Raw genomic sequence first — 22,960 nt, 5'->3', positions numbered from 1 at the left:
GGGTTTCCCTGGGGCTCTCAGAATGGGCCTGTTCACTTTCCAGGCCTTGGTTTTGCAGCTCGTGTTGTAATGAGTTTCATGACTGATTGAGAGACTCCTGAGACCCATATACCACAGTGAAAACCATTTGCTGTCATCAGTAAGGCAGAAGAAAATTGTCCTTGACCCTGCGATGGCAGCAGGGAGAGGCAGGCCGGGCAGTTCTCCCCACGTTTCAGCCTGCCTTTCTGTGGTGTCGCTTGCTCTGGGAGCAGGGCCCTGTCCCAAGGTGGTCAACTGCCTGCCCACCTGGCTGTGGGGCCCTGGTGCTTCTTGCCCTGCAACCAGGACATGCGCCGCTCCTGGGCTGGCTAACTCCACACCACCAGCCTTCGTTACAGAACCCTAGGAGGACAGCTCAGCCCTGCTTGCCTCCTGGATGGGGTCGTGGGCATCTCGAGCTTGAGATCCCAGCTCTTTGCCATCTGGGTCCTGGGACAGACCTGAGGTCTCACCAGTGCCTTCGCCTGCCCTGGCATGCTGCCTCTGGAGCTTGCTCTGTGGGCCGTAGTGATATAGGGTCTGTTGTGGGCCACTGCCTGGGGTCATGTTGATTCAGGCATGGGAAGTAAACGGACAGGGACGGGAAGTTTTGCTGTGCTCTGCAGCATGCGGGATCTTAGTTCCCCCACTAGGGATCGAACTTGCGCCCCCTGCATTGGGAGCACGGAGTCTTAACCACTGGACCGCCAGGAAAGTCACTTGAGGGCAGTTTTGGAACTGCTCAGTTGTCATGGAGGTGCAGGAGCTCTTACTGGAGAATGGCTGTTCTGGATGTTTCTCTTGTTGTTATGTCATTCTTGATTTGCTGAGGAAATTTAATGGAAGCGTTGCTTAATTTCTTACAAGTAATGGAAGACGTCATTTTCTCACCTATCTCCTGCTCCTGTAGGCACATTGAGGACAAGTCCACGGTGTTTGGGACTGCGCTCAACTATGTGTCTTTGAGAATTCTGGGCGTGGGGCCTGACGATCCCGACCTGGTGCGAGCCCGGAATATTCTTCACAAGAAAGGTACACCCTGCATGGCACGTGCTACGTAATAAAGAGTTCACGTTACCTCAGCATAATGAGTGCTCGAAAATGGGAAATAGAAAGGTGCACCTGCACTTCACATACAGCAAAACACGTGAGCCAGGAAGGCGTCAAAAAAAAGCAGGAGCAGGAGGAAACTGTCTAACCTTGCCAGTAAATTTTTAAAACACAAATTAAGGTTGCCGTATAATTCTGTTTGTTTCACAAATGGGCAAGGACTCAGGAACAACACGCTCGTGCGTTGCTTGTGGGAGTGTTCCTTCCCAGAGGGCAGTCTGGCCGCACGAGAGTGGCGGGAGCTGGTGGAGCTCTGTCTGCACCCTCCACCCTCGCTCTCCTGTGTGTCCTGTAGGGCTCCTGGGGTGACTCCTTTGCCCTCGCCCTGGGGAGGCCCTTCCTCTCCTGCTCCTCCGAGAGTATTCGCTGCTCCTCTGCAGAGCCCGGTGCGTCTCGCCCGCCTGCCCTCCGCTCACGGACACTCCCCAGGCTGCTCGCCCTCCGTGCTCTGTGCTCACACACAGCGGCTTCCCGTCAGCGCCTCGAAGCCCCTTCCCGCTTCAGGGCTCTGCACGTGCCGCTTTGTCTGCCTGGGCTGTCCCACCTGCCACCCAACCCCGCTGCCTCAGGGACTCCTGCTCACCCTTCGCCTGGCACCTTGCGTGTCACTTCCTGACCTGCCACGTTGGGTGACGCCTCCTGCTGCAATTTCTCACGAGCCTGCATTCTTCACACATGTGTTGCTCTGTAACGAATCCATCGTCAGCTTCTGGGCTCACTAGTGTGAGGTCCCAAGGCTGATTTCTGGTTCCTTGTCTGGGAAGGAATGTCTTCAGGCCACGCTTCCCTAGTAGCTTTGTGGGTCTTTGCCTTCTGCACACCTGGGTTCGGGGTGAGGCCTCCTTGTGAACCGTGTCCAGGATGGTTTTCCTGTGCTTGGGACCAGTGCTACGGGGGTGGGGGGGTCTCCAACATGGGGCCACAAGCATCCCCACAGCTGCAGTCCAGATCCGTCTGCTGCGTGGGTGCAGTGCAGCGCGGGACGGCCAGGTGGACCCCAGGAGGGAGAAGGCCGAGCGTGCACGTCAGCTCCCTCATCACCTCCAGGCCCGTGGGGACCCAGGCTGCCGTGTGCACCTGGGCCTCTCACCTTCCCAGCTGCTCCTTCCTGGGGGCAGGGGCCAGGCGGGCTTGTTCTGGGGAAGACGTTGGTTCCACCCAGCAGCCCTGGTGTTGGGTGGTCCCGAGTGGTTCTGGAGCCTGCTTCTTACGACAGGGAGAGGATCCTTAGCAGGCCTGCCTTTTGAAGGGGACCCGATTCCTGAGGGTCTCATGTTCACAGTCAGAGGCAGGTGATGGGGCCTGTTCTCTCCCCACAGGTGGCGCTGTGTTCATCCCCTCCTGGGGGAAGTTCTGGTTGGCTGTCCTGAACGTGTACAGCTGGGAAGGCCTCAACACTCTGTTCCCAGAAATGTGGTACGCTTCCCCATCTACGGTCACCACTCTCTTAGCGAGTAGAGTGATGCCGCCCTGGGTCACTTGCTGCCTATTAGTCAGATGAGGGGCTGTCCGTTCAGTGGAGTGGGGTGGCGTTAGGCTCCTGGCAGAGCCCCTGCTTGGCTGAGTCCTACAGACTGTAGGAGAGGGTTCCCGTTTGGGCAGGAGGGAGGTGCCGTGGGGTTGGGCCATGTGGCAGGTGGCTGGGGTCCTGCCTGCTGGTTACAGAACCTCCGGTGTGGGGCGTGACGTGCTGCCTTTGTTGTGTAGATGCCTGTGACTGTGTCTCGTTTTGGACATTTTGAGCATCTATAGAAATAAAGGAGGTGACAGCCCATGCAGCCCTCCCCAGCCCAGTGTTGGGTGTGCCGTGCTGACAGTCCCCCTTGTCTTTTTTGCTAGTGAATGTTAAAGTTGATCCCAGACATTCTGTTTCCCCTGTGAACTCTTCAGTGTGTGTTTTTAAAAGATAAGAATTTTCTTTCAACAGAACTACAATGTTGCTTAAAAACTCAGCAAAATCAACATTAATTCCATATTGTGTGATACTTATAAGCCAGAGATTTTAAACATTTTGTGAATATCTAATGAAATCTCTGGACATGTGTCCCGAATACATTCATATACATATAAGTACCCCAATCTCACCTTCAGGAGGTGAGGTCCCTGGAGCAGGGAGCTGTCAGGGAGGTTGGGAGGCCCTTGCGCTAGGGGACTTCGGTAGAGGAGAGGTGCGAGGTGAAGGGGCCAATCAGGAGATGACAGCAGGGGCCTGATGAAAGGGCCGACGGCCCAGCCTCACCGGGGCAGACCTGCCCAAGGCTGGCCACAATGGAAGGGGCGGGAAGTGGTCTGGGGCCATTCCAGCGTTCCTCACCGGTGGGCCTGCTGGCTGGACCTCCGACCTACCTGGTATGTAGGGAGCCGCAGAGGAAGGCGCTGAGCAGGCGCTGGGAGGGGTGTGGTGTCAGAGGCGGCTGTGGGGGACTGCGTTGGCTGCATCCCTGCACCACAGGGCCCAGGCCGTGGGTGCTGGGCCTCTCGGTAACTAGGGCACTGCTAGTCTTGGCGGAAGTTGTTTTGGAGGGCGTAGGTTGGAGTGTAAAGGGCAGGTGTGCAGGATGAGGGACCAGAGACCCTGAACCACTTCAGCTGCAGGAAAGCTGGAAATGTTACCCAAAATGTAGCAAACGCCCTTTAAGGTGAGTGGAGGAGCCCTCAAGAGAGTGAGGCCAGGGGTGGTGGGGCTGAGGACACCTGCCCAACCCTTACTCCTGGGAGCAGGGGAGGCGGGCTCACCTCCCTGTGGCCTCCACGTGGCCTCCCCTCTCACACGAGGACGGAGGCTGAAAGGGGCGGGTGGAGAAAACAGCCCAGGCGAGCCCCTGCCTGGGAGGCTGGCAGAGCTGTGCTCACGTCAGGCTGCGTATCTGGGTGAAGCACAGCAGAGGTAACGATCAAAGACACAGGCCTTGAGAAGATGTGGCAGTCCTGAAGGTTTTTAGGTAAACTTTTTATTTTGGAATAGTTTTCAATTTCCAGAAAAGTTGCAAAGATAGTCCAGAGCGTTTCTGTAGACCCCTCACTCAGTATCTCCGTGATTAACGTTCTTGTTGCTGTGGCGCGTTTGTCACAACTGGGAACCCGCAGGCAGTCCTCGCCGTTTAGGAGCCAAGTCTCCTGGCTCTAGGAGGCACCTGGTGAGCCAGGAGAAGTTGTCGGCTTCTGTGGACCGTGCCCCTCGGGAGCACGGCTCTGCCCACTTGGGCCGGAGACAGCCGTCCACCCTGTGTTCCGGCTTGAAAGGGCCCCGGGCTGCAGTGGTGGGGGGGGGGGCCTGCTGACACGCTGTCCCCCCAGGCTGTTTCCTGACTGGATGCCTGCGCACCCCTCCACCATCTGGTGCCACTGCCGGCAGGTGTACCTGCCTATGGCCTACTGCTACGGCACCCGGCTGAGCGCCGAGGAGGACCCGCTGGTCCAGAGCCTCCGCCAGGTGAGCCTGACCACGTACGCCCGCTCTCGGGGGGCCCACGGAGCCGAGAGCGCCACAGAATGGAGCCCCCACCTCCTGTCCCTAAATGACTGCCTGGGGGCTTGTGCAGTGGGGTGGGCTGCAGGGCACCTGTGAGCAAAGGCCAGGCCCCAGTGCGTCCCCGGGAAGCAGCGCTGACATGCGGCTTGGGGAGCAGGCTGCTCGTCGGGGCCTGCCCTTGGGCGGGCAGGCAGCGGAGGGGACGGGCAGGTCCGGGGCTGAGGCGCTGCCGCCCTCAGGAGCTCTACGTGGAGGACTACGGCCGCATCGACTGGCCGGCGCACAGGGACAGCGTGGCCCCCGATGAACTGTACACGCCGCACAGCTGGCTGCTCCACGTGGTGTACGGTGGGTGCCCCCAGGGGCTGGCTGGGCCCCCCGGGGGTCGGTCGACACCTAAAGTGACAGGGAAAGCGGAGGGACACGGCCCCACGATGAGTCCTGGCGTTGGGGTCCTGCGGGGACAACGGGGCCGGCCGTGCACACCTCGTGTCCAGCAGACCCGCCTGGGGCTCGGGCTCCTGGACAGAGGATTCGGAGCCCAGGGCCTTGAGGGGCCGGTGGTTCCTCCTCAGTGGGAGAGAAGGGGCGGGACCCCACCAGGCCCAGTCCAAGCCCGTCTCCCGTGGGTCCTCCTGGCTGCTCAGAGCCGAGTGGCCTCCCCTTGGAGCCTGGCGGGTGCTGTGGGCGCAGGCGGCCACGTTCCCCCTCGTTCATTCGTTCGTTCCCTCACTGGTCCTGCAGACGGGCCCTGGGGTGGGAGCCGGGACCCGCCCTGTCAGCACTGGGAGGCAGCATGCTCTGCACGGCTGCGGGGGCCGCAGGGCGGCACCAGGATGCCAGGGAGGGGGCTGCACCAGCAGGCAAGGAGAGTGGGTGAGGGGGGTGGCAAGGGGGGGCCCAGAGACTGGCCGCCGTGGGCCGACCGCCCTGGTGGGTCTGTGCTGGGGCTGGACTCCTCTCCGTGTCTGGTGCCCGTTGACGCCCCCCTCCCTCGCAGCGATCCTCAACCTGTACGAGCGCCACCACAGCGCCAGCCTGCGGCAGCGGGCCATCCAGAAGCTGTACGAGCACATCGCAGCCGACGACCGCTTCACCAAGTACCTCAGCATCGGCCCGGTCAGCGCCCCTCGCCCACTGGGTGTCTGGGCCTGGGGTGGGCGAGGACTTAGGGGGGGTTATCCAGAGGCCTGTGTCTGTGGAGCTGGGAGTGGGGGTCTCCCTGGAGGTGCGGTCTCCCACTGGAGGCTGCCACACCTTTATGTGGGACGTGGGCCTCTGATCCCCCAGGACCCCTGTGCTTGGCCCGCCCTCTCGTCCCACCGCCTGGTGTGTCTGGAGCACTGCTGCTTGCGGCTGCCTCCTGAGGTCTTTCTGGCCGGTGGGGTGGGCTGCTTTTCCTCCCCTGGTCCTCTCCCCTTCCCCACCCCTAATAACCCATCATTTGCCTTTCTCCTATGGGGTTTGCAGGACCAGGGTGCTTGCGTTCCACTCCTGATTCCTGTTGAGGCTGGTGGCTCGAGACTCGCTTCTCGGAACCTCTGGGCTCCCGACCCTGCTCTGCCCCGTGGGGCCGTGAGCCCGTGAGCCCGGGCGGCCAGTGCAGGGTCGGGAGGCTGGCCCGCAGCCTTAGGGCACTGGGTGCAGGAGGCAGCGCTGTAGCGAGCCTCGGGCGGCTGTGACTGTGGCCGCCGTGCTGGGTCAGCCCACGGCTTCTCTGTGTGAGCCCAGTGGGCGCAGTGTCCGTGAGCCCCACGCGTGACCCTGCTCCCAGGTGTTTTCGAGGCCGGGTGGTACCCGGGGGACGTCAACTGCCACCGCCCCACCGAGGGGCCAGTTGTTTCCCTTTCAGCGCCAGGGGATTCTGCGTGGGCTCTGACCTAACGCTGCATAAAGCAAGTTAGAAATGCGCTGTAATCGGACCTTGGCCTAGGAGGTCCCGGGGTGGGAGGGCTGGGCCTCTAGAACATCTGCTCTGAGCAGTCAGGCCCTGCGCCGCTGGTCTCGCCTCCAAGTCGTTCCATCTCTCCCGTGGCCCTCAGCCCTATCCTCCGTCCCCTGAGTTACCTCAGGCAGCTCAGGACACACCACAACCCACGTGCCCAGTCGGGTCCCCGCCTTGCCCGTCACCCTCGTGGTGGTTCTGCTCACTAGCTGGCTGGGCTCCCGTCACCTCTATGGGTCACCCTGTCTTTGCCCTGCTGCCGTCCCCCTTCTTCCTTGGCACACGTGCCTTGGCCCATTCCCACCTTTCCCAGGGCAGGGCTGCAGCCTGGTAGCAGTGAGTGCTTGGGAAAGTGGTTAGAACAGAAGGCCTGGCCTGCAGCAAGGCCGTGCTGGGGCCTCGCTGGGGTAGGGCTGCGGCCCTCAAGCCCGGGAACCCCGGCAGGTGTGGAGCAGAGCCCTGACAGGGAGGGCTGTCTCCTCCAGATCTCGAAAACCATCAACATGCTTGCGTGCTGGCACAGGGAAGGGCCGGCCTCCTCTGCCTTCCAGGAGCACTTGTCCAGGATTCCCGATTACCTCTGGTGAGTGTGGCGGGGAGGGCGTGGCCCTTGGGAAGGGCGTGGCTGAGAGCCTGAAGGCCAACGTGTCCCATGCAGGGACTTCTGTGTTTGAGGGAGCCCTCTTCCCCTGGTGGGCCCTCCACACAGCTGGGTGGGGGGTGGGAGCTGTCCTCACGTGTCCCCTGCTGCATGGGTGCATTGCTCTTGGGACACGGGCTCTGGGCCCCTGACTTACGGCTCTGCCCTGTGCTCCCTGACCTGGGCTCTTCTCCTCGCAGGCTGGGCCTCGATGGCATGAAAGTGCAGGTAAGGGCTGTAGGGCCACAGCTGCTTGTTTCCTTGCAACCGTTCCTGCCTTTTGGGTTTGTTAAGATCCCAAGTCACTCCTCCTGACGTGTTCTGTCAGCGTGTGGTGAGTGGCTGCAGGTGCCCCTTGTCCCGCATCTCAGGGGCACCGCCGGGCACCTCCTGGGTGTGTGCTGTCTGGCAGGGATGCTGACAGGCCCTGGGGGGTGGTGGGAGAGCTGAGGGTCTGCAGCCACACCATGGGAGCAGTCTGTACACCAAAGTCATTCAGAGCTGCAGCTCGGCGGGGGGACGAGGGCCACGGTGGTTCTCAGACGCCAGCCCAACTGCTGCTGGACAGCTGATCTCACAGCTCGTATGCTGGGTCTGGTTAGTGGGGTCAGGACAGCAGCAGGATGTGGTCAGAGCAGAACCCGTGCCCTCTGCTGCCCCGAGCTGAGCATCCCAGAGGTACCCCCTTCAGAGTCCAGAGACGCACTCCCTGTGGCCCCTCTCCGCGTACACCGCACCTCTGTTTTGTACTGTTTGCTGATTTCCAGTGTCTGGATGTTGTAGATGCTGTTCCCCCAGCTTACGTCCTGTGCGTGTCCCTGGGGGTGGGGCTCCTGGGTCACTGGGCAGCCTGGGCTGACCTGGTCCTATCCCGGCTGCAGGGGCCCTGGGGTCAGCGAGCCGGGAGCTGTAGGGCTTTTGTCTCCTGTCACTCAGTGTGCAAATGTGGTGCCGCCAGCAATGTCCTTGCGTCACACTGAACTCTGGGCCCTTTGGGATGAGTGCACGTGGGCCCAGCCCCGCCCAGTGCAGACCACCCCCCCAGGTGCCCTTGCCAAGCACACTTGAGCCCCACTTGCAGCTCCCTGGCCCCCACGCCGCCAATCTCGTGTGAAAAGATTCCTGAAACACGTGAAGTGCAGGAGGCTGACGAGCCCTCATGTGGCTCCCCACCCCCTTTGACACCTCCAGCCCTGGAGCTTACAAGGGCTTCTGGTTCTGGCAAAACTGCTGTGCCGTCCCCACTGGGTTCACGGCAGCCCCCGGTGGGGTTTTGCTGTGTGTTCACTGGTATCAGGATTCAATCCGGGAGGCTGATCTTTGATGTCACCTTTGTCCTACAATCTCCCGGTGCCCTTCTCTCCTGGGTCATTTGTCCCTAGCGTGTCTACCTTCTGCCTGCTCTGCACCCCAGATTTTCTGCAAACTGGCGGTTAGGCCCTGAGGCTTGATCCGGTTCAGGTCTTTTTGGCCAGGCGCTGTGTGTGTTCTTCCCACACATTGTCCCGCCAGGCTGCAGTGTCTCGTGTCCCTTAGTGCCACCGATTGGTCTGGGCTCCGTGCCAGTGGGCAAGCAGTGGAGGCCATGGCGGTGCTCATCCAAATCCTGGAAGTGCTCTTAGGAGCCCTGTCCTGGCTGGTGGCCTGGTGAAGGCAGGTGGGGCTGCCTGACCCACGTCTCCTTGCAGGACCAGCCCCTCTCAGGGCCTCGTGGGCTTTAGGGGTACAGAGCCGAGAGCCCGGGGTGAGGAGTCGGCTGGGCTCCTACCTCTTTGTAGGAGCTGGTGGAAGCCCCTGCACCCTTCCTTGGCCCTCTAGGCACCCATCGGATCTGGGAAGTTGGGGTGGGGGTGGGAGGTGGCTGCTGTAATGCTGTCCCCTCTGCACAGGGTACCAATGGCTCGCAGATCTGGGACACCGCATTCGCCATCCAGGCTCTGCTGGAGGTATGTGGCTCTGTCGCTCATTCTCCAGCCTCCGTCTGCCCTTCCCGTGTGTCCACCCCTGCAGCCAGCCGGACACGGCACCTGCCGGCCCTGACCCTTTGCTTACCTGGGCTCCGAGACAGTGGTCTTGCCTGGCAGCTCTAGGTGTGGGGCTGGCTTGAAGTCTTCAGGGGCAAGGAGCTTGTGAGGGCTGTTCCCGAGGTGACGAGGTGCTGGGGTCTTCTATAAGGGGGAGTGGCTCCAGGCTCTTCTCAGTGCTCAAATTGCTCACTACGGATACTTTTGAGCACGTACTAGAGAGAAATAGGAGCGTGTTTTTATGCTGGTGGGAATGAGGTTGGCAGGATTTGGGGAGGAGTCTGGGCCACGTGGGGGCCTGCCTTAGATGGGCAGGGACCCTGTGGGCACAGGCTGGGGCTGGGGCTAGGGTGGTGTGGACCACCTCTTCTGCTGTCGCTCCACCGTGTCTTTCTGACTTGGCGGCAGAAACCCGAGCGCCCCGAGACTTGGGTGGGTTTGCTCCTGGTTCCCAGTGGTGGCCGGGTATCACCAGGGTCGTCCAGGGACCAGCCACGCGCGCAGGCATGTGCCGGCTAGCGGCTCACCCCCTCCTCTTTCCCAGGCGGGTGCACAACACAGGCCAGAGTTTTCGTCCTGCCTGCAGAAGGCGCATGAGTATCTCCGGGTCTCGCAGGTGAGACCAGGCCTGGTCCGTGCCTCGCACAGGCGGGGTGCCCCTCCAGCCCAGGGCGTGCCCTGATTGTGGGTGGGGGCAGTGGGCCACGTGGGTGCTGCCTGGAGGGTTCCCACTGGCACTGGTGACCGAGGGGGCGGCGGCACTGGGTCCCCGCATGTCCTGCTGTGCTGGCCCCTCCCTGCCCGGTGTCTGCGTACTATGGTGGTGATGTGTTCCCTCCTGCCCCTCGGATGCTCACCAGGTCCCAGACAACCTCCCCGACTACCAGAAGTACTACCGCCAGATGAGCAAGGTACCGCGGCCAACCCTACGCGCCCCGGTTAGCTGGGCCTTGCCCTCAAGGAGGGCTCTCTCCTCGGCTTCCTGTTCTGATAGAGGCACAGTGTGGGGTTCCACCGATGTACCCAAGATATTCTTGACTGAAGAGTTGTGCATAAATGCAGTAGCTGAGCTATGTGGGCTTCACCCCACCACGTCACACACTGTGTGCACTCAGCAGCACGTGCAGGCATTAAATAAGCTGTCAGAACATGAATGACAGCGATGAGGGGAGGAGTGGGGAGGGCAGTTCTTGCAGCGCGTGGGGGCGTGAACGTGGCCATGGTGCGTTCTCACAGCGGGTTGCTTGTGCCCGTCCCGCAGTAGAGCCTGAAGGCGGTGACGGGCAGAGGCTGCAGTCCTTGTGCTGGAAGTTGGAGGCCGTCCACGTGTGTGTGGCTTGGGGCTGTGGCTGTGCCTCCGCTGTGGATGGGCCTCGGCTCTGTGCAGGCGTGCGAGGCGCCATGGCCTGGGGTGGCCAGGTGTGGGCTTGGCCTCCACCCTTACAGCCCCACACTTTCCAGGGCGGCTTCTCCTTCAGCACACTGGACTGTGGCTGGATTGTTGCCGACTGCACTGCTGAGGCCTTGAAGTCCCTCCTTCTCCTGCAGGAAAAGTGTCCCTTTGTCACTAAGCACGTCCCACGAGAGCGGCTCTTCGATGCTGTCGCTGTGGTGAGGCTGCTGGGTGTGGGACTCTGGTCGCACAGCCGAGGGCGCTGTGCACGTGGAGTCTTGGCCACCCCACCACAGACCCTCTTAGCACACCCAAGTTTTGTCCGGTTTTTACGATGGAGATCACATAGTTTGGTGGCGCACGTGTGCTTTATAAGTGGTAAGCATGCACGTGCCGGGGAGTGGTCCTGGGTGGTCACGGAGTACCTGGTTGATAAAGGTTGCAGCCCACTGTTCTGGGTGCCTGAGGGTCCTGGTTTAACATGAAAACCGGCTCCCTGTTTCCCATCCCTGCTCCTTGGTTCCTAGCCTTGGGGTGTTTCTAGAAAGCTGTGCCACAGCCTGTGGGCCCTTGCATGTGCTCAGCGCATGGGCGAATTCTCAGGATGTTCCCTCTGGTTTTAGTTGCTGAGCATGAGAAACCCTGATGGAGGGTTTGCCACCTACGAGACCAAGCGTGGGGGACACCTTCTGGAGCTTCTGAACCCCTCGGAGATCTTCGGTGAGTGGTCGGCCAGTTGCCACAGACTCAGGGGCCCCACGTGCCTGAGGCCGGATCTCCCGCCAGAGCCTGGAGCTCTTTCCCCTGGCGGGGGGCAGTGCCAACAAATGTTCTGGCAGATGCGGGCGGATGCTCTAAGGAGCCCCCAAGCACCAGAGTGTTCCATGCTTCTCGACTTCGCAGGGTGCGGTGACCCTGGTTGTGGATAGAAAAGCTGCAGTCTGCCTCTTGGAGGTGGGTGGGATTCACACCGGCTCTCTGGCCCAAGCCTGGGCCGGCTCCTGCTCTGTCGTCCATAGAGGCCGGCCTGTCTCCTGAGTGCTCCTCATGGAGCCCACAGCTCCTCACAGGGAGGTGACAGTGGGGACCCGCTCGCCTGTGTCCTCCTGCTGCGTCTGCGTGCGCCCCTGTACCCTCCTTCCGGGTCTACATTTGTTGGGCTCCTGTAACTGGCAAATGTACTCCTGTGGAGGCCTTCTCAGGGTGGGGTGCAGCTCTGCTGTGTGTGCTTCTCTGTTCCCCTCCCACTGACCTGGCTGTCCTGCAGCACAGATGGGCCTCCGGGCCACCTGTGTAGGTGCCTCCCTCCCACCTGGTGGCCATGTCACCGGCTGGTCGCTGGTGATGCTTCCTCCTTTCCTTTGGAGGATGGTCAGGCTTGTGATGTGTTGTACAGGCTCTGCATTTTATGGCGTTCTCCTGTGTCACGGTTTGGCCTGAATTGCCAAATTGGGCAGCTGAGGTAAAGTTGACATTCCTCAAGCCTTCCTTTTCTTTCCCAGGGGACATCATGATTGACTACACATATGTGGAGTGCACCTCGGCTGTGATGCAGGCGCTGAAGCATTTCCACAAGCAGTTCCCAGACCACAGGGCCGGAGAGATCAGGTAAGGGCGGCCTTGGCACAGGGATGCTCAGTCACGCAGCATGGGTACCATCAACTTGGGGCCAAGAAATCAGACAGCCTTGATATCATTGAGAGCAAGCCATTTGCTCACTTGGGGTGCTCAGGCCGGGGGCCCATCTCAGACAGGGGGCTCTGGAATAAAGCTCATTTAAAAATGGAAGAGGTTTCAGATGCTCCTGAATCCTGCTGTAGGCCCTGAAGTATATCAAATGTGTGTATTGAGGGTCAGAGTAGCACAGTTATAACACAAAAATGAGTTAGTTTTTGCATCTTCTTAATAACATTAAAAGAAGACACATAAAGGTGTACCTAGGAGATACTGTGGGTTCAATTCCAGCCACTGCAAATGTCACAGTAATGTGAGTCACGTGAATTTTTGGTTTCCCAGGGCATATGAAAATTACGTTTACACTATATTGTCGTCTATTAAGTGTTCAATAGCATTATGTCTAAGAAAACGATGTACGTATCAATTAAAAATATTTTATTGCTAAAAAATATTAACCATCATCTGAGCCTTCAGCAAGTCAGATTCTTTTTGTAATAGTAACATCAAAGATTACTGATCACAGATCACCATAATAGATATAATAATAATGAAAAAGTTTGAAATACTGTGAGAATTACCAAAATGTGATAGAGACATGAAGTGAGCAAATGCTGTTGGAACAATGGCACTGATAGCCTTGCTCGATGCAGGGTTGCCAAAAACCTTCAGTTTGTAAAAAACGCAGTGTCTGCGAAGTGCTGTAAAGCAAAGCACAATAGAATGAGGTATGCCTGTACCCCCAGCTCCACCTGTGTCCAAATAATGGTAGTTTTTAAATAAACCTTTCCTGTTGAAGTCTGGCACGTGTTTAGAGAAGTACACAAACCATACATATAGCCCTTGGATTAATTATGAAGTGGACACACCCATGTGACCACGTCAGGCAAACACATTACCAGAAGCTCCCCTCCTGGTTCTCCTCTGCCCACTGTGATCCCAACGTGGAATCCCACGTCTGTCTCTCTCCACTGTCGAATGCAGATGCCACGCTTTGTTTATGCGTGTGCTTGTCATATATCCTTCAGGGCCTCTCAGTGGGTTATTATGAATCATCCTGCTGTGAACAATCTCAGACTTGTGTTTTGGGGCACAGAGGTTCCCATTTCTTGAGGATGTAGATGTGGACTTGCTGTGTTATGGGGCTTCTGTGCAGTTTTTGTAGATTTTCCTTCATCCTTGTATGATTCTGTTGTTTCATGGCTCTTGGTAAACCTGGTATAGATTCAGCTTGGTCATGATGTGCTTTACTTTTTATATATTGTTGGATTCAATTTAATAAGTATTTTGTTTAGGATTTTGTCAAAGGTTCATAAATAGCTAAAAGTAAAGCCAGTGAATCATTAGTAAAAATTTATCATGCACACACCACAAAGACAGTTTGCAAACCAGGAGTGCACAAACCAAAACATTGAATGAGGCTCGGGTATATATTGTTATAAAGAGCTTATATTGTGAGAAAGCAGTAACTGTTTATTCTTCACAGTGACTGGTTACAATATTAGAATTTTCAGTGATTACCTCGTATCAACCTTGGGAAGCAGTTCAAGTTTTCTTTATGATTTCCAGAGGTGTAAACAAGAAATGACCCAGGTCAAGTTAGTCTTGCAAAATAAGCTAAATTAGCCTTTGTTTGTATGATTAAACTGGTTTTGTCTGCTCAGGGAATTTTCGAGGCTGGGCTCTGTTTGTTTTTGATTTTAACAGTTCCCCCTTTTGGTCATTGTCTCAGCTGGCTGAGAGTATCACCAACCAGTGTAGTGTTATTCTCTCTCTCCACCGTTGGTGTAGTCAGGCTGAAGAGTCACGTATTTGCTGTTTTCATTAGTTGAATTGACGGATTGGAGGGCCGTGTAGTCACCATCTTCGTCATTCATGTGGTTATTGCAAATTTCATCCAGTTGTCTGATCCGATGGATACCATTTGGTATGTGAGTGGCTGCCGGTAGGCATTTAAAACTGTTGCGAAATTAATGTGATGACTATAAAAAGAACAATAATCAAGATTGAAAAATTTCCCAGAGCCCAAATTTAATCAATTAAATAAATCAAATGGGTTATAATCAGATTCGGGTATTACCTTTCTGAGTCAGTCTACAAAAACTTTAAAAGTTGTTTACGGAGGCGCACATGCTGTGTCAGCAATCACATGTCCTCAGTGTTCCTCAGGACAGGATGCACCTTGGGTGTTTACTTCAGGAGGCAGCATCGTAGTTGTCTTTCCACCTAAATTAGACCTCTATATGATCTGTGCAATCAGGTAATTCAATGAGAGGCATTTCTATGGAAACAAAAGAAAAACAATGGTAAATAATTCAAGCAAATTATAAATTCAGTTTCTGAGTTTGGAGAGCAGCTAGTTGAGATGATTTCTAGATGCTGGGTTCTAAGCATCTTCAGATGCAGTGAGGACAAGTGTGGCAATTAGACAGATTTTCCTGGTTTTCAGTGTGAATGTCTCTGGTGATCTTTCTGAGTGGCCACACAGCAACAGGCATGAGGATCGTCCTCACATGAGCTGTTGAAGTTTGTATCAAGTTGTCCAGCTCTTGCTTGCAGGGCTTCGGGAAAAGGGCAGTTTTAGTTTCATAGTGATTCAAAAATCAAAAGAGTGGAAGAAAATTGTAAATGTTAGTTTGGAGAGTTCTAGCCACATATTGGAGGAAATCAGAAGAATTCAGGATTCAGTCCAGTTTACACTTAGAAAACAAACTTAAAAGACAATTAATGGTACTAGAATCTGATGTACATAAAGGTGTATTATTGAAACATAATTTTTCTCTTTATAATCATCTCCATTTCTATCAAAGATAACCGAGTCTAGTTTCAATAAACTTGGCCTGATTATTTATATAAGTGCAGCAGGAATAGCGACTGACCATATAGGCTCTTTAAAATCTGTTTCGGTGGAACTTTTCATGAGGAATCTCATATTGGATCTTTAAAGTCTCTTTGGGCTAAGAGGCCAAGACAAGGACTTGTCCAGTTGTGTCCTGTTACAAGAAGAGATTCTTACTTAACTTTTGCAAATATGTATTGTTATGAAAAATAAGAATATTTAATAGGAGTTTCAGAATTCTTGAGGGACCAGGTAGGGAGAAAAAGATAAATGTTTACTAAATTGCTGTAAGTTGTAGACAGCTTAAAAGAGGAGAAAAAGGGTCCTTTAATTTTGGAAAATAGAACGCTAAAGAATGAGCAGTTATCAGAAGCCTACATTCTAGAGTACTTGTGAGGGCCTTTTCCATGAATCTCTTTGAAGATGAAGCACTTTTGCAGGAACATTTTTGCAAAAGCATCAGAGTAAAATAATAACTGTTGGCAAGTGACAAACAATATTTGTAAATGAAAAGAGTTGGAATTATATCAGGGCATACCAGATTTTTGGGAATTTCATATGATTTCTGGAATATTTATTTTATTTACTTATTTTTCAATAAATTTATTTATTTATTTATTTATTTATTTATTTATTTATTTATGGTTGTGTTGGGTCTTTGTTGCTGTGCACAGGCTTTCTCTAGTTGCGGCGAGCAGGGGCTACTCTTCATTGCTGTGTGCAGGCTTCTCATTGTGGTGGCTTCTCTTGTGGAGCGCGGTCTCTAGGCACATGGGCTTCAGTAGTTTGTGGCACGTGGGCTCCGTAGTTGTGGCTCATGGGCTCTAGAGTGCAGGCTCAGTAGTTGTGGCGCACGGGCTCAGTTGCTTTGCGGCATGTGGGATCTTCCCGGACCAGGGCTCGAATCCGTGTCCCCTGCATTGGCAGGCAGATTCTTAACCACTGCGCCCGCCACCAGGGAAGTCCTGGAATATTTATTAATAATTTCCACATAAATATTTCCTAAAAAAAGTTCAGCATCACTTCTTATTTGAAAATGCTTCCCATGAAATTTAACACATATGAAAAGTTACATACTTGTAAAAAAGCTTGTCTCTTTTAATAGAGAAGACTCAGTTTTCTTAAGTAATCAAAGACCCGATAAAGACAAATCCTAGAATCTTAGTTTTCTAGACATATTGCATTAAAGGTAAAGAAAAACATTTGTTTACCCTTTCTTATTAAGAGCAGATCAATAATCTAAGAAAACTATCCTTTTAATAGAGAAAAGCAAATTCTAATTTAGTACCAGTGTAATTTTTTTTTTTTAATTTATATTTGGCTGCGTTGGGTCTTTGTTGCTGCGTGTGGGCTTTCTCTAGTTGCAGTGAGCAGGGGCTACTCATCATTGCGGTGCGCGGGCTTCTCACTGTGGCGGCTTCTCTTGTTGTGGAGCATGGGCTCTAGGCACGCGGGCTTTGGTAGTTGTGGCTCACGGGCTCCAGAGCACAGGCTCAGTAGTTGTGGCGCACGGGCTTAGTTGCTCCGCGGCATGTGGGATCTTCCCGGACCAGGGCTCGAACCCATGTCCCCTGCATTGGCAGGCGGATTCTTAACCACCACTGAGCCACCAGGGAAGTCCCAGAACCAGTGTAATTTTGATATTAAAATTCTTCCTTGGGGCTTCCCTGGTGGCGCAGTGGTTAGGAATCCCCCTGCCAATGCAGGGAACACGGGTTCGAGCCCTGGTCTGGGAGGATCCCACATGCCGCGGAGCAGCTGGGCCCGTGCGCCACAGCTACTGAGGCTGCGCTCTAGAGCCTGTGCTCCGCAATGAGAGAGGCCGCTGCGATGGGAGGACCGCGCGCTGCGACAAGGTGTGGCCCCCTACCGCCGCAAGTAGAGAAAGCCCCCGCACAGCAACGAGGACCCAACACAGCCAAAAATAAATAAAAAAAAAAACAAGAACAAAAAACAACAACAACAAAAAAATTCTTCCTTGTTTAAAAACTTGTATAAATCCATTCCAGTCTTAGTAACGTGACTACACATAAAATTCCTTTCTCAAGATTCCTTTTCTATAAACCTACAGCTTTTTATATCCATTCAGGTTTTGTCCTGTCTTTTTCCTTTCTTATTCTGGAACAATCATTTTACTTAGAAAAAAATTACTTTCTTTTTTTCCTTCAACAAAAATGCATCCTTATTCCTCATACCTTCTCTTTTTAAAAAATATTTATTTATTTATTTGGTTGCACTGGGTCTTAGTTGCAGCTCACTGGGTCCTTAGTTGCGGCAGGCAAGGTCCTTAGTTGTGGCATGCAAACTTCCAGTTGTGGCATGCATGTGAGATCTAGTTCCCTGACCAGGGATCGAACCCGGGCCCGCTGCATTGGGAGCGTGGAGTCTTAGCCACTGCGCCACCAGGGAAGTCCCCCTCATACCTTCTACTGAAAACACACATCCAACTTTTCATATATAGTCATTTTCTTTTATCTGTATTTTCTAGTAGTTTTGTAAACAAACAAACCTTAGCTCTTTTATGAATCAGTTTTGGCAAGGGAACTTCTATAGCAGTCTGTATTTCTTTTTAAAAGCCTCTTTTTAAAAAAAATGCTGATTTTTCAACTTTATTAGTTCAAATGTTATTTTCTCAATTTCAAAAACTTACAAAGCTTACCTAGAGAAAAAATGATGCAAGGAAGTTGTTACAGAATAATTACACATTCACTCTTAGAGGACAGCATAATTGCCTGTGAATGACATTAAATGAATATAAATTCTTTCTACATAATACAGTTAAAATAAAATATATGCTTTCTGGAAATTACATTATGAGATTCTCTGGTGTCTACAGGTTCATCCCAATGTTGCTCTACTAGACTGGGAAGCATAGAACAGGCAGGGGCTGCAGGATCCTCACGTCACTGCTGAAGAGGGTTGCTCTGTGTTGAGTAGGCAGAATAAAGATTTGAAGGATGGAGAACAACCTCTAAACTGATGGCTGAGCTATAACTGTATGGGAAAACGCCACCAGAATTCCCAGGCTTGCAAGTAGTTATAAGATTGCTCCCTGGCTGCAATCTGAAAAGGCAAGGCAACAAAGCCTGAGCCTGTCAGAGAGGTTGCAGCCTGGCCTTGAGGAGCCATCGCTGTGTGTACAGGGCAGAAAGGGTGGCTGTGGTCGGGCTGGCCTGTCCAGCTGGCTGCGCGGTGCTTCTGCTGCTCGGTTTGCCGTCGCGTAAGAGTGGCCGTTTTCCAGCATGATGGGCCATTCCTTAATGAGAGACGCAGTGTATATCGTGCCCATACCTTTGTGTATAAAACTGAACAACTAACTGAGGCAGCAGTGTAATAAATGGACGTGTATTTCTTATTTTCAGTATATGGCATGCGTGCATCCTATTTTGTACTTTATGAAACTATTGCTTACATACAGATAATAAATGAATCTGTTAATAAATGTATCTATAAGGTATAGCTAAAATTAAAGATGTATACTATCCCTTTATATAGGTATAAATAATATGTATATTTTCAATTTAAATAAATGTTAATCATAACTCACCAATGGTCTATGACCGGTGTTTGAAAAATAAGAAGTTGCAGTAAATCCTCCCACAGAGGAGAAAGCTCTCTTTGATGGATGCTTAGATAAATGATTTTCAGGCTTTCTCTTTTTTTAAAAAAAAATTTTTTTTATTTGTTTATTTTTGGCTGTGTTGGGTCTTCATTTCTGTGCGAGGGCCCTCCCTAGCTGCGGCGAGCAGGGGCCACTCTTCATCGCGGTGCGCGGGCCTCTTACCATCGCGGCCTCTCCTGTTGCAGAGCACAGGCTCCAGACGCGCAGGCTCAGCAATTGTGGCTCACGGGCCTAGCTGCTCCGCGGCATGTGGGGTCTTCCCAGACCAGGGCTCGAACCCGTGTCCCCTGCATTGGCAGGCAGATTCTCAACCACTGTGCCACCAGGGAAGCCCCAGGCTTTCTTTTTAAATGTACACTTAAGTTTATATGTAAGTTTTGATGTATCATTCAGTTAAAAGCATTTTCTATTTCTATTGTAAGTTTTCTGGCCCGTGAGTTATTTAGGAGCATGTTGCTTTATTTCCCCCAAAAAATTGGAGGAGTATCCAGTCACGTTTTTGCTGGTTTCCGTCTGTTCTGGCAGGAGGTGCAGCCACAAGGGGGCACTAGCGGGCACTGTGTCTAGTCTTCCTTTTGTCACCCAGGCCAGGCTGGTCCCTTGGCCGTGTGCTGTGCGTGTGATCTGGGGTCCTTTCCTTTGGCCACCTTGTCCTCAGAGATGCCCTCACAGGATTGACCTTCCTTTTTAATCATCTTTTTAAGAATTATTATAATAAAAGTAAAGCATGCTCTTTGAAGGAGACTTGGACGATACAGAAAAGCACCAGGAAGAAAGTCAGCTGCCCTTCCTCACCCCTGAGAAGAGGGCGTTCTGACTGATCTCCACGGTGCACCTTTCACGTAACTGGCTCTGTTTACTCTGAGGTTCCTGAGAGCAGGTGATAACTTCCCTTGTCATTTGGCATTCTCCTCCAACATGAGTTGTAATGGTTATTTCTGAATTTTCATTGCTGTTTTCCAGCTTTTCCCCATTTTAACCTGAACCAGTATCCTCTTGTTAAATCTTTGTTCAGGGCCATTATTCTTCCCTAGAGCCATGTGGGCTTGGAGTCAGCCTGTCTGGGTGGATGCCCCTGCCCCTGCCCCTTCTCTGCTTGAGATCCTGGTCCAGTCACTTCACCCCCCTGCCCAGGTTCCCCCTGCCACATGCGGCAATAGTACAGCCTCATGGAACTGGCAGGATTGAGATACCACACGAAAGCACTGGGAGATTGGCATGTGATAAGCACAGTATAACTATTGTTATTGTGTAAAAACTCCTGCTTTGGAAGGTAAATTATGATAGTTTTCTGGTGGATTTACTTCATTTGTATTTCTTTGGAGATTACTGAGCTAAAATATTCTTTCCAGACATTTATAGGTCATTTCTGTTTCTTCTTTCACATGTGAATTGCCATTCATACCCTTTCCAACTTTGTTGCTGGGATGATTTTTCTTCTTGCCTTACATGTTTATTAAGCACAAAAAGTAATTCTCTATCTTATGTTACAGATATTTTCCCCCAGTTACTTTATTATTTTTACCTCTAGAGAGTTTGAACATAAGTTTTTATTTTTTGAACAAATATATTAACTTGTTATATTAAAATTTTTAATTTATCTAGGAGTGTTTTTAGGTATAGTTTGAGGGTGTCAGTTACTCTAGTAATACATATATGGGATATTCCATTTTACTAGATTGACTTGAAATTCTTCATTAACTTCAAACTTATAAGAAAGTTATAAAAGAAGTAAAAAGCACTTCTATTTACCTCTTCCAACTATTGCTCAGGTGTTAATGTCAACTTTAATAATATAATAGCCAGTTAATTAACTAGCAAAAGTGAGTTTATTCAGAATAGGCAGAGGAATTGCAACTCGGGACATGCGAACTGTGACAGATCACAGGAAAATCCATAGAATAAGAAAGGGAACTTGCTTGTATAGGGGCTGTGATAACCAAAGAGTCTGTTGGAGGGGTTGGGGATGCAGAGTATGGAGGCTTCCCATTGATGGGCTGCTGCCGTCTCTGATTGGCTGGGCTGTCGTGGGAAAGAGAGTTTTCTTCTTCCTGCTGGATAGTGAGCAGGGACACCTTCCTGCCCGAGATGTGGAGGGACATTTTTTCCTGTTTGGGGTAACTGATGATGCCTGGTGGGCCTGAGCACTTCCCTTACAGGCCTGTCTTGACTCCACCTTTAGGTGAAGCTTCTTTAATTAATTCCACTTTAACATTTTACTGTATTTCCTTCATCATACTCCCTCCCATGTATGTTTTTTCTTGAACCATTTGAAAGTAAATTGCAAATGTGATTACCTTAATCCCTAAATACTTTAGTATTTTTAAAAAATAAATAAATAAATTTATTTATTTATTTATGGCTGTGTTGGGTCTTTGTTGCTGTGCGTGGGCTTTCTCTAGTTGCGGTGAGCGGGGCCTACTCTTCGTTGCAGTGTGCGGGCTTCTCATTGTCGTGGCTTCTTTTAGTATTTTTTTTAATGAGGATATTCTCTTAGTTAAATATGAGTCACAATATTAATATTGGTATAATACCATTATTTAATCTATAGAACTTATTTCAGTTGTCCTAGTTGTACCAGTGGTGTGGATTATAGAAACATTTTTCCTCAAGGTCTAATCCAGGGTCATTGTATTTAGTTGTCATGTATTAGTTCTTTAACCTGGAACAATTCTTTATTCTTTCCTTGTGTTTGATGACTGACATTTTTGAAGCATATGGCAAGTTATTTTGTAGAATGTCCTCAGTGTATGTTTTTCTGTGTTTGCCCATGACAAGATTCAGGTTATAAAATTAAGCATTTTTGTCGGGAAAGTAACAAAAGTGATGGGGCTCCTCAGTGCATCATATTAGGAAGCGTGTGTCAACACTGACCGCTTGATTAAGGAGATGGCCACTTGTTTTCCCCACTGTAAAGTTAATATTTTTTTCTTTATGGGGAGAAAGTTTTTTTTTTTTTTTTAACTTTTGAAATTTTATTTTATTTATTTTTTTATACAGCAGGTTCTTATTAGTCATCAATTTTATACACATCAGTGTATACAGGTCAATCCCAATCGCCCAATTCATCACACCACCATCCCCACCCCCCCCGCGGCTTTCCCCCCTTGATGTCCATACATTTGTTCTCTACATCTGTGTCTCAACTTCTGCCCGGCAAACCGGTTCATCTGTACCATTTTTCTAGGTTCCACATACATGTGTTAATATACGATATTTGTTTTTCTCCTTCTGACTTACTTCACTCTGTATGACAGTCTCTAGATCCATCCACGTCTCAACAAATGACCCAATTTCGTTCCTTTTTATGGCTGAGTAATATTCCATTGTATATATGTACCACATCTTCTTTATCCATTTTTCTGTTGATGGGCATTTAGGTTGCTTCCATGACTTGGCTATTGTAAATAGTACTGCAATGAACATTGGGGTGCATGTGTCTTTTTGAATTATGGTTTTCTCTGGGTATATGCCCAGTAGTGGGATTGCTGGATCGTATGGTAATTCTAATTTTAGTTTTTTAAGGAACCTCCATACTGTTCTCCATAGTGGCTGTATCAATTTACATTCCCACCAACAGTGCAAGAGGGTTCCCTTTTCTCCACACCCTCTCCAGCATTTGTTGTTTGTAGATTTTCTGATGATGCCCATTCTAACTGGTGTGAGGTGATACTTCATTGTAGTTTTGATTTGCATTTCTCTAATTATTAGTGATGTTGAGCAGCTTTTCATGTGCTTCTTGGCCATCTGTATGTCTTCTTTGGAGAAATGTCTATTTAGGTCTTCTGCCCATTTTTGGAGTGGGTCGTTTGTTTCTTTAATATTGAGCTGCATGAGCTGTTTATATATTTTGGAGATTAATCCTTTGTCCGTTAATTTGTTTGCAAATATTTTCTCCCATTCTGAGGGTTGTCTTTTCGCCTTGTTTATGGTTTCCTTTGCTGTGCAAAAGCTCTTAAGTTTCATTAGGTCCCATTTGTTTATTTTTGTTTTTATTTCCATTACTCTAGGAGGTGGATCAAAAAAGATCTTGCTGTGATTTATGGCAAAGAGTGTTCTTCCTATGTTTTCCTCTTAAGAGTTTTATAGTGTCTGGTCTTACATTTAGATCTCAAATCCATTTTGAGTTTATTTTTGTGTATGGTGTTAGGGAGTGTTCTAATTTAATTCCTTTACATGTAGCTGTCCAGTTTTCCCAGCACCACTTATTGAAGAGACTG

At 51.3% G+C, this 22,960-nt stretch overlaps 1 protein-coding gene across 3 annotated transcripts in view; it reads left to right on the top strand.

Annotated features, from left to right (window-relative positions):
• Nucleotides 1–22,960, top strand: part of LSS (lanosterol synthase) — a 40,508-nt gene that overhangs the window by 3,962 nt on the left and 13,586 nt on the right. For all 3 annotated transcript variants that reach the window (XM_068547233.1, XM_068547235.1, XM_068547234.1), the window contains 13 exons: nucleotides 932–1,053; nucleotides 2,451–2,547; nucleotides 4,429–4,564; nucleotides 4,843–4,951; nucleotides 5,604–5,722; nucleotides 7,034–7,131; nucleotides 7,389–7,416; nucleotides 9,078–9,134; nucleotides 9,757–9,828; nucleotides 10,073–10,123; nucleotides 10,674–10,823; nucleotides 11,229–11,325; nucleotides 12,108–12,213. In XM_068547233.1, coding sequence (XP_068403334.1) covers nucleotides 932–1,053; nucleotides 2,451–2,547; nucleotides 4,429–4,564; nucleotides 4,843–4,951; nucleotides 5,604–5,722; nucleotides 7,034–7,131; nucleotides 7,389–7,416; nucleotides 9,078–9,134; nucleotides 9,757–9,828; nucleotides 10,073–10,123; nucleotides 10,674–10,823; nucleotides 11,229–11,325; nucleotides 12,108–12,213 — 1,242 coding nt within the window. The remainder of the gene's footprint in view (nucleotides 1–931; nucleotides 1,054–2,450; nucleotides 2,548–4,428; nucleotides 4,565–4,842; nucleotides 4,952–5,603; nucleotides 5,723–7,033; nucleotides 7,132–7,388; nucleotides 7,417–9,077; nucleotides 9,135–9,756; nucleotides 9,829–10,072; nucleotides 10,124–10,673; nucleotides 10,824–11,228; nucleotides 11,326–12,107; nucleotides 12,214–22,960) is intronic.

Source organism: Eschrichtius robustus, chromosome 6, assembly GCF_028021215.1.
Source record: "Eschrichtius robustus isolate mEscRob2 chromosome 6, mEscRob2.pri, whole genome shotgun sequence".
Lineage (NCBI taxonomy): Eukaryota > Metazoa > Chordata > Mammalia > Artiodactyla > Eschrichtiidae > Eschrichtius > Eschrichtius robustus.
Note: the sequence above shows the minus strand (reverse complement) of the source record. Positions and strands in the feature narration are given on the sequence as shown.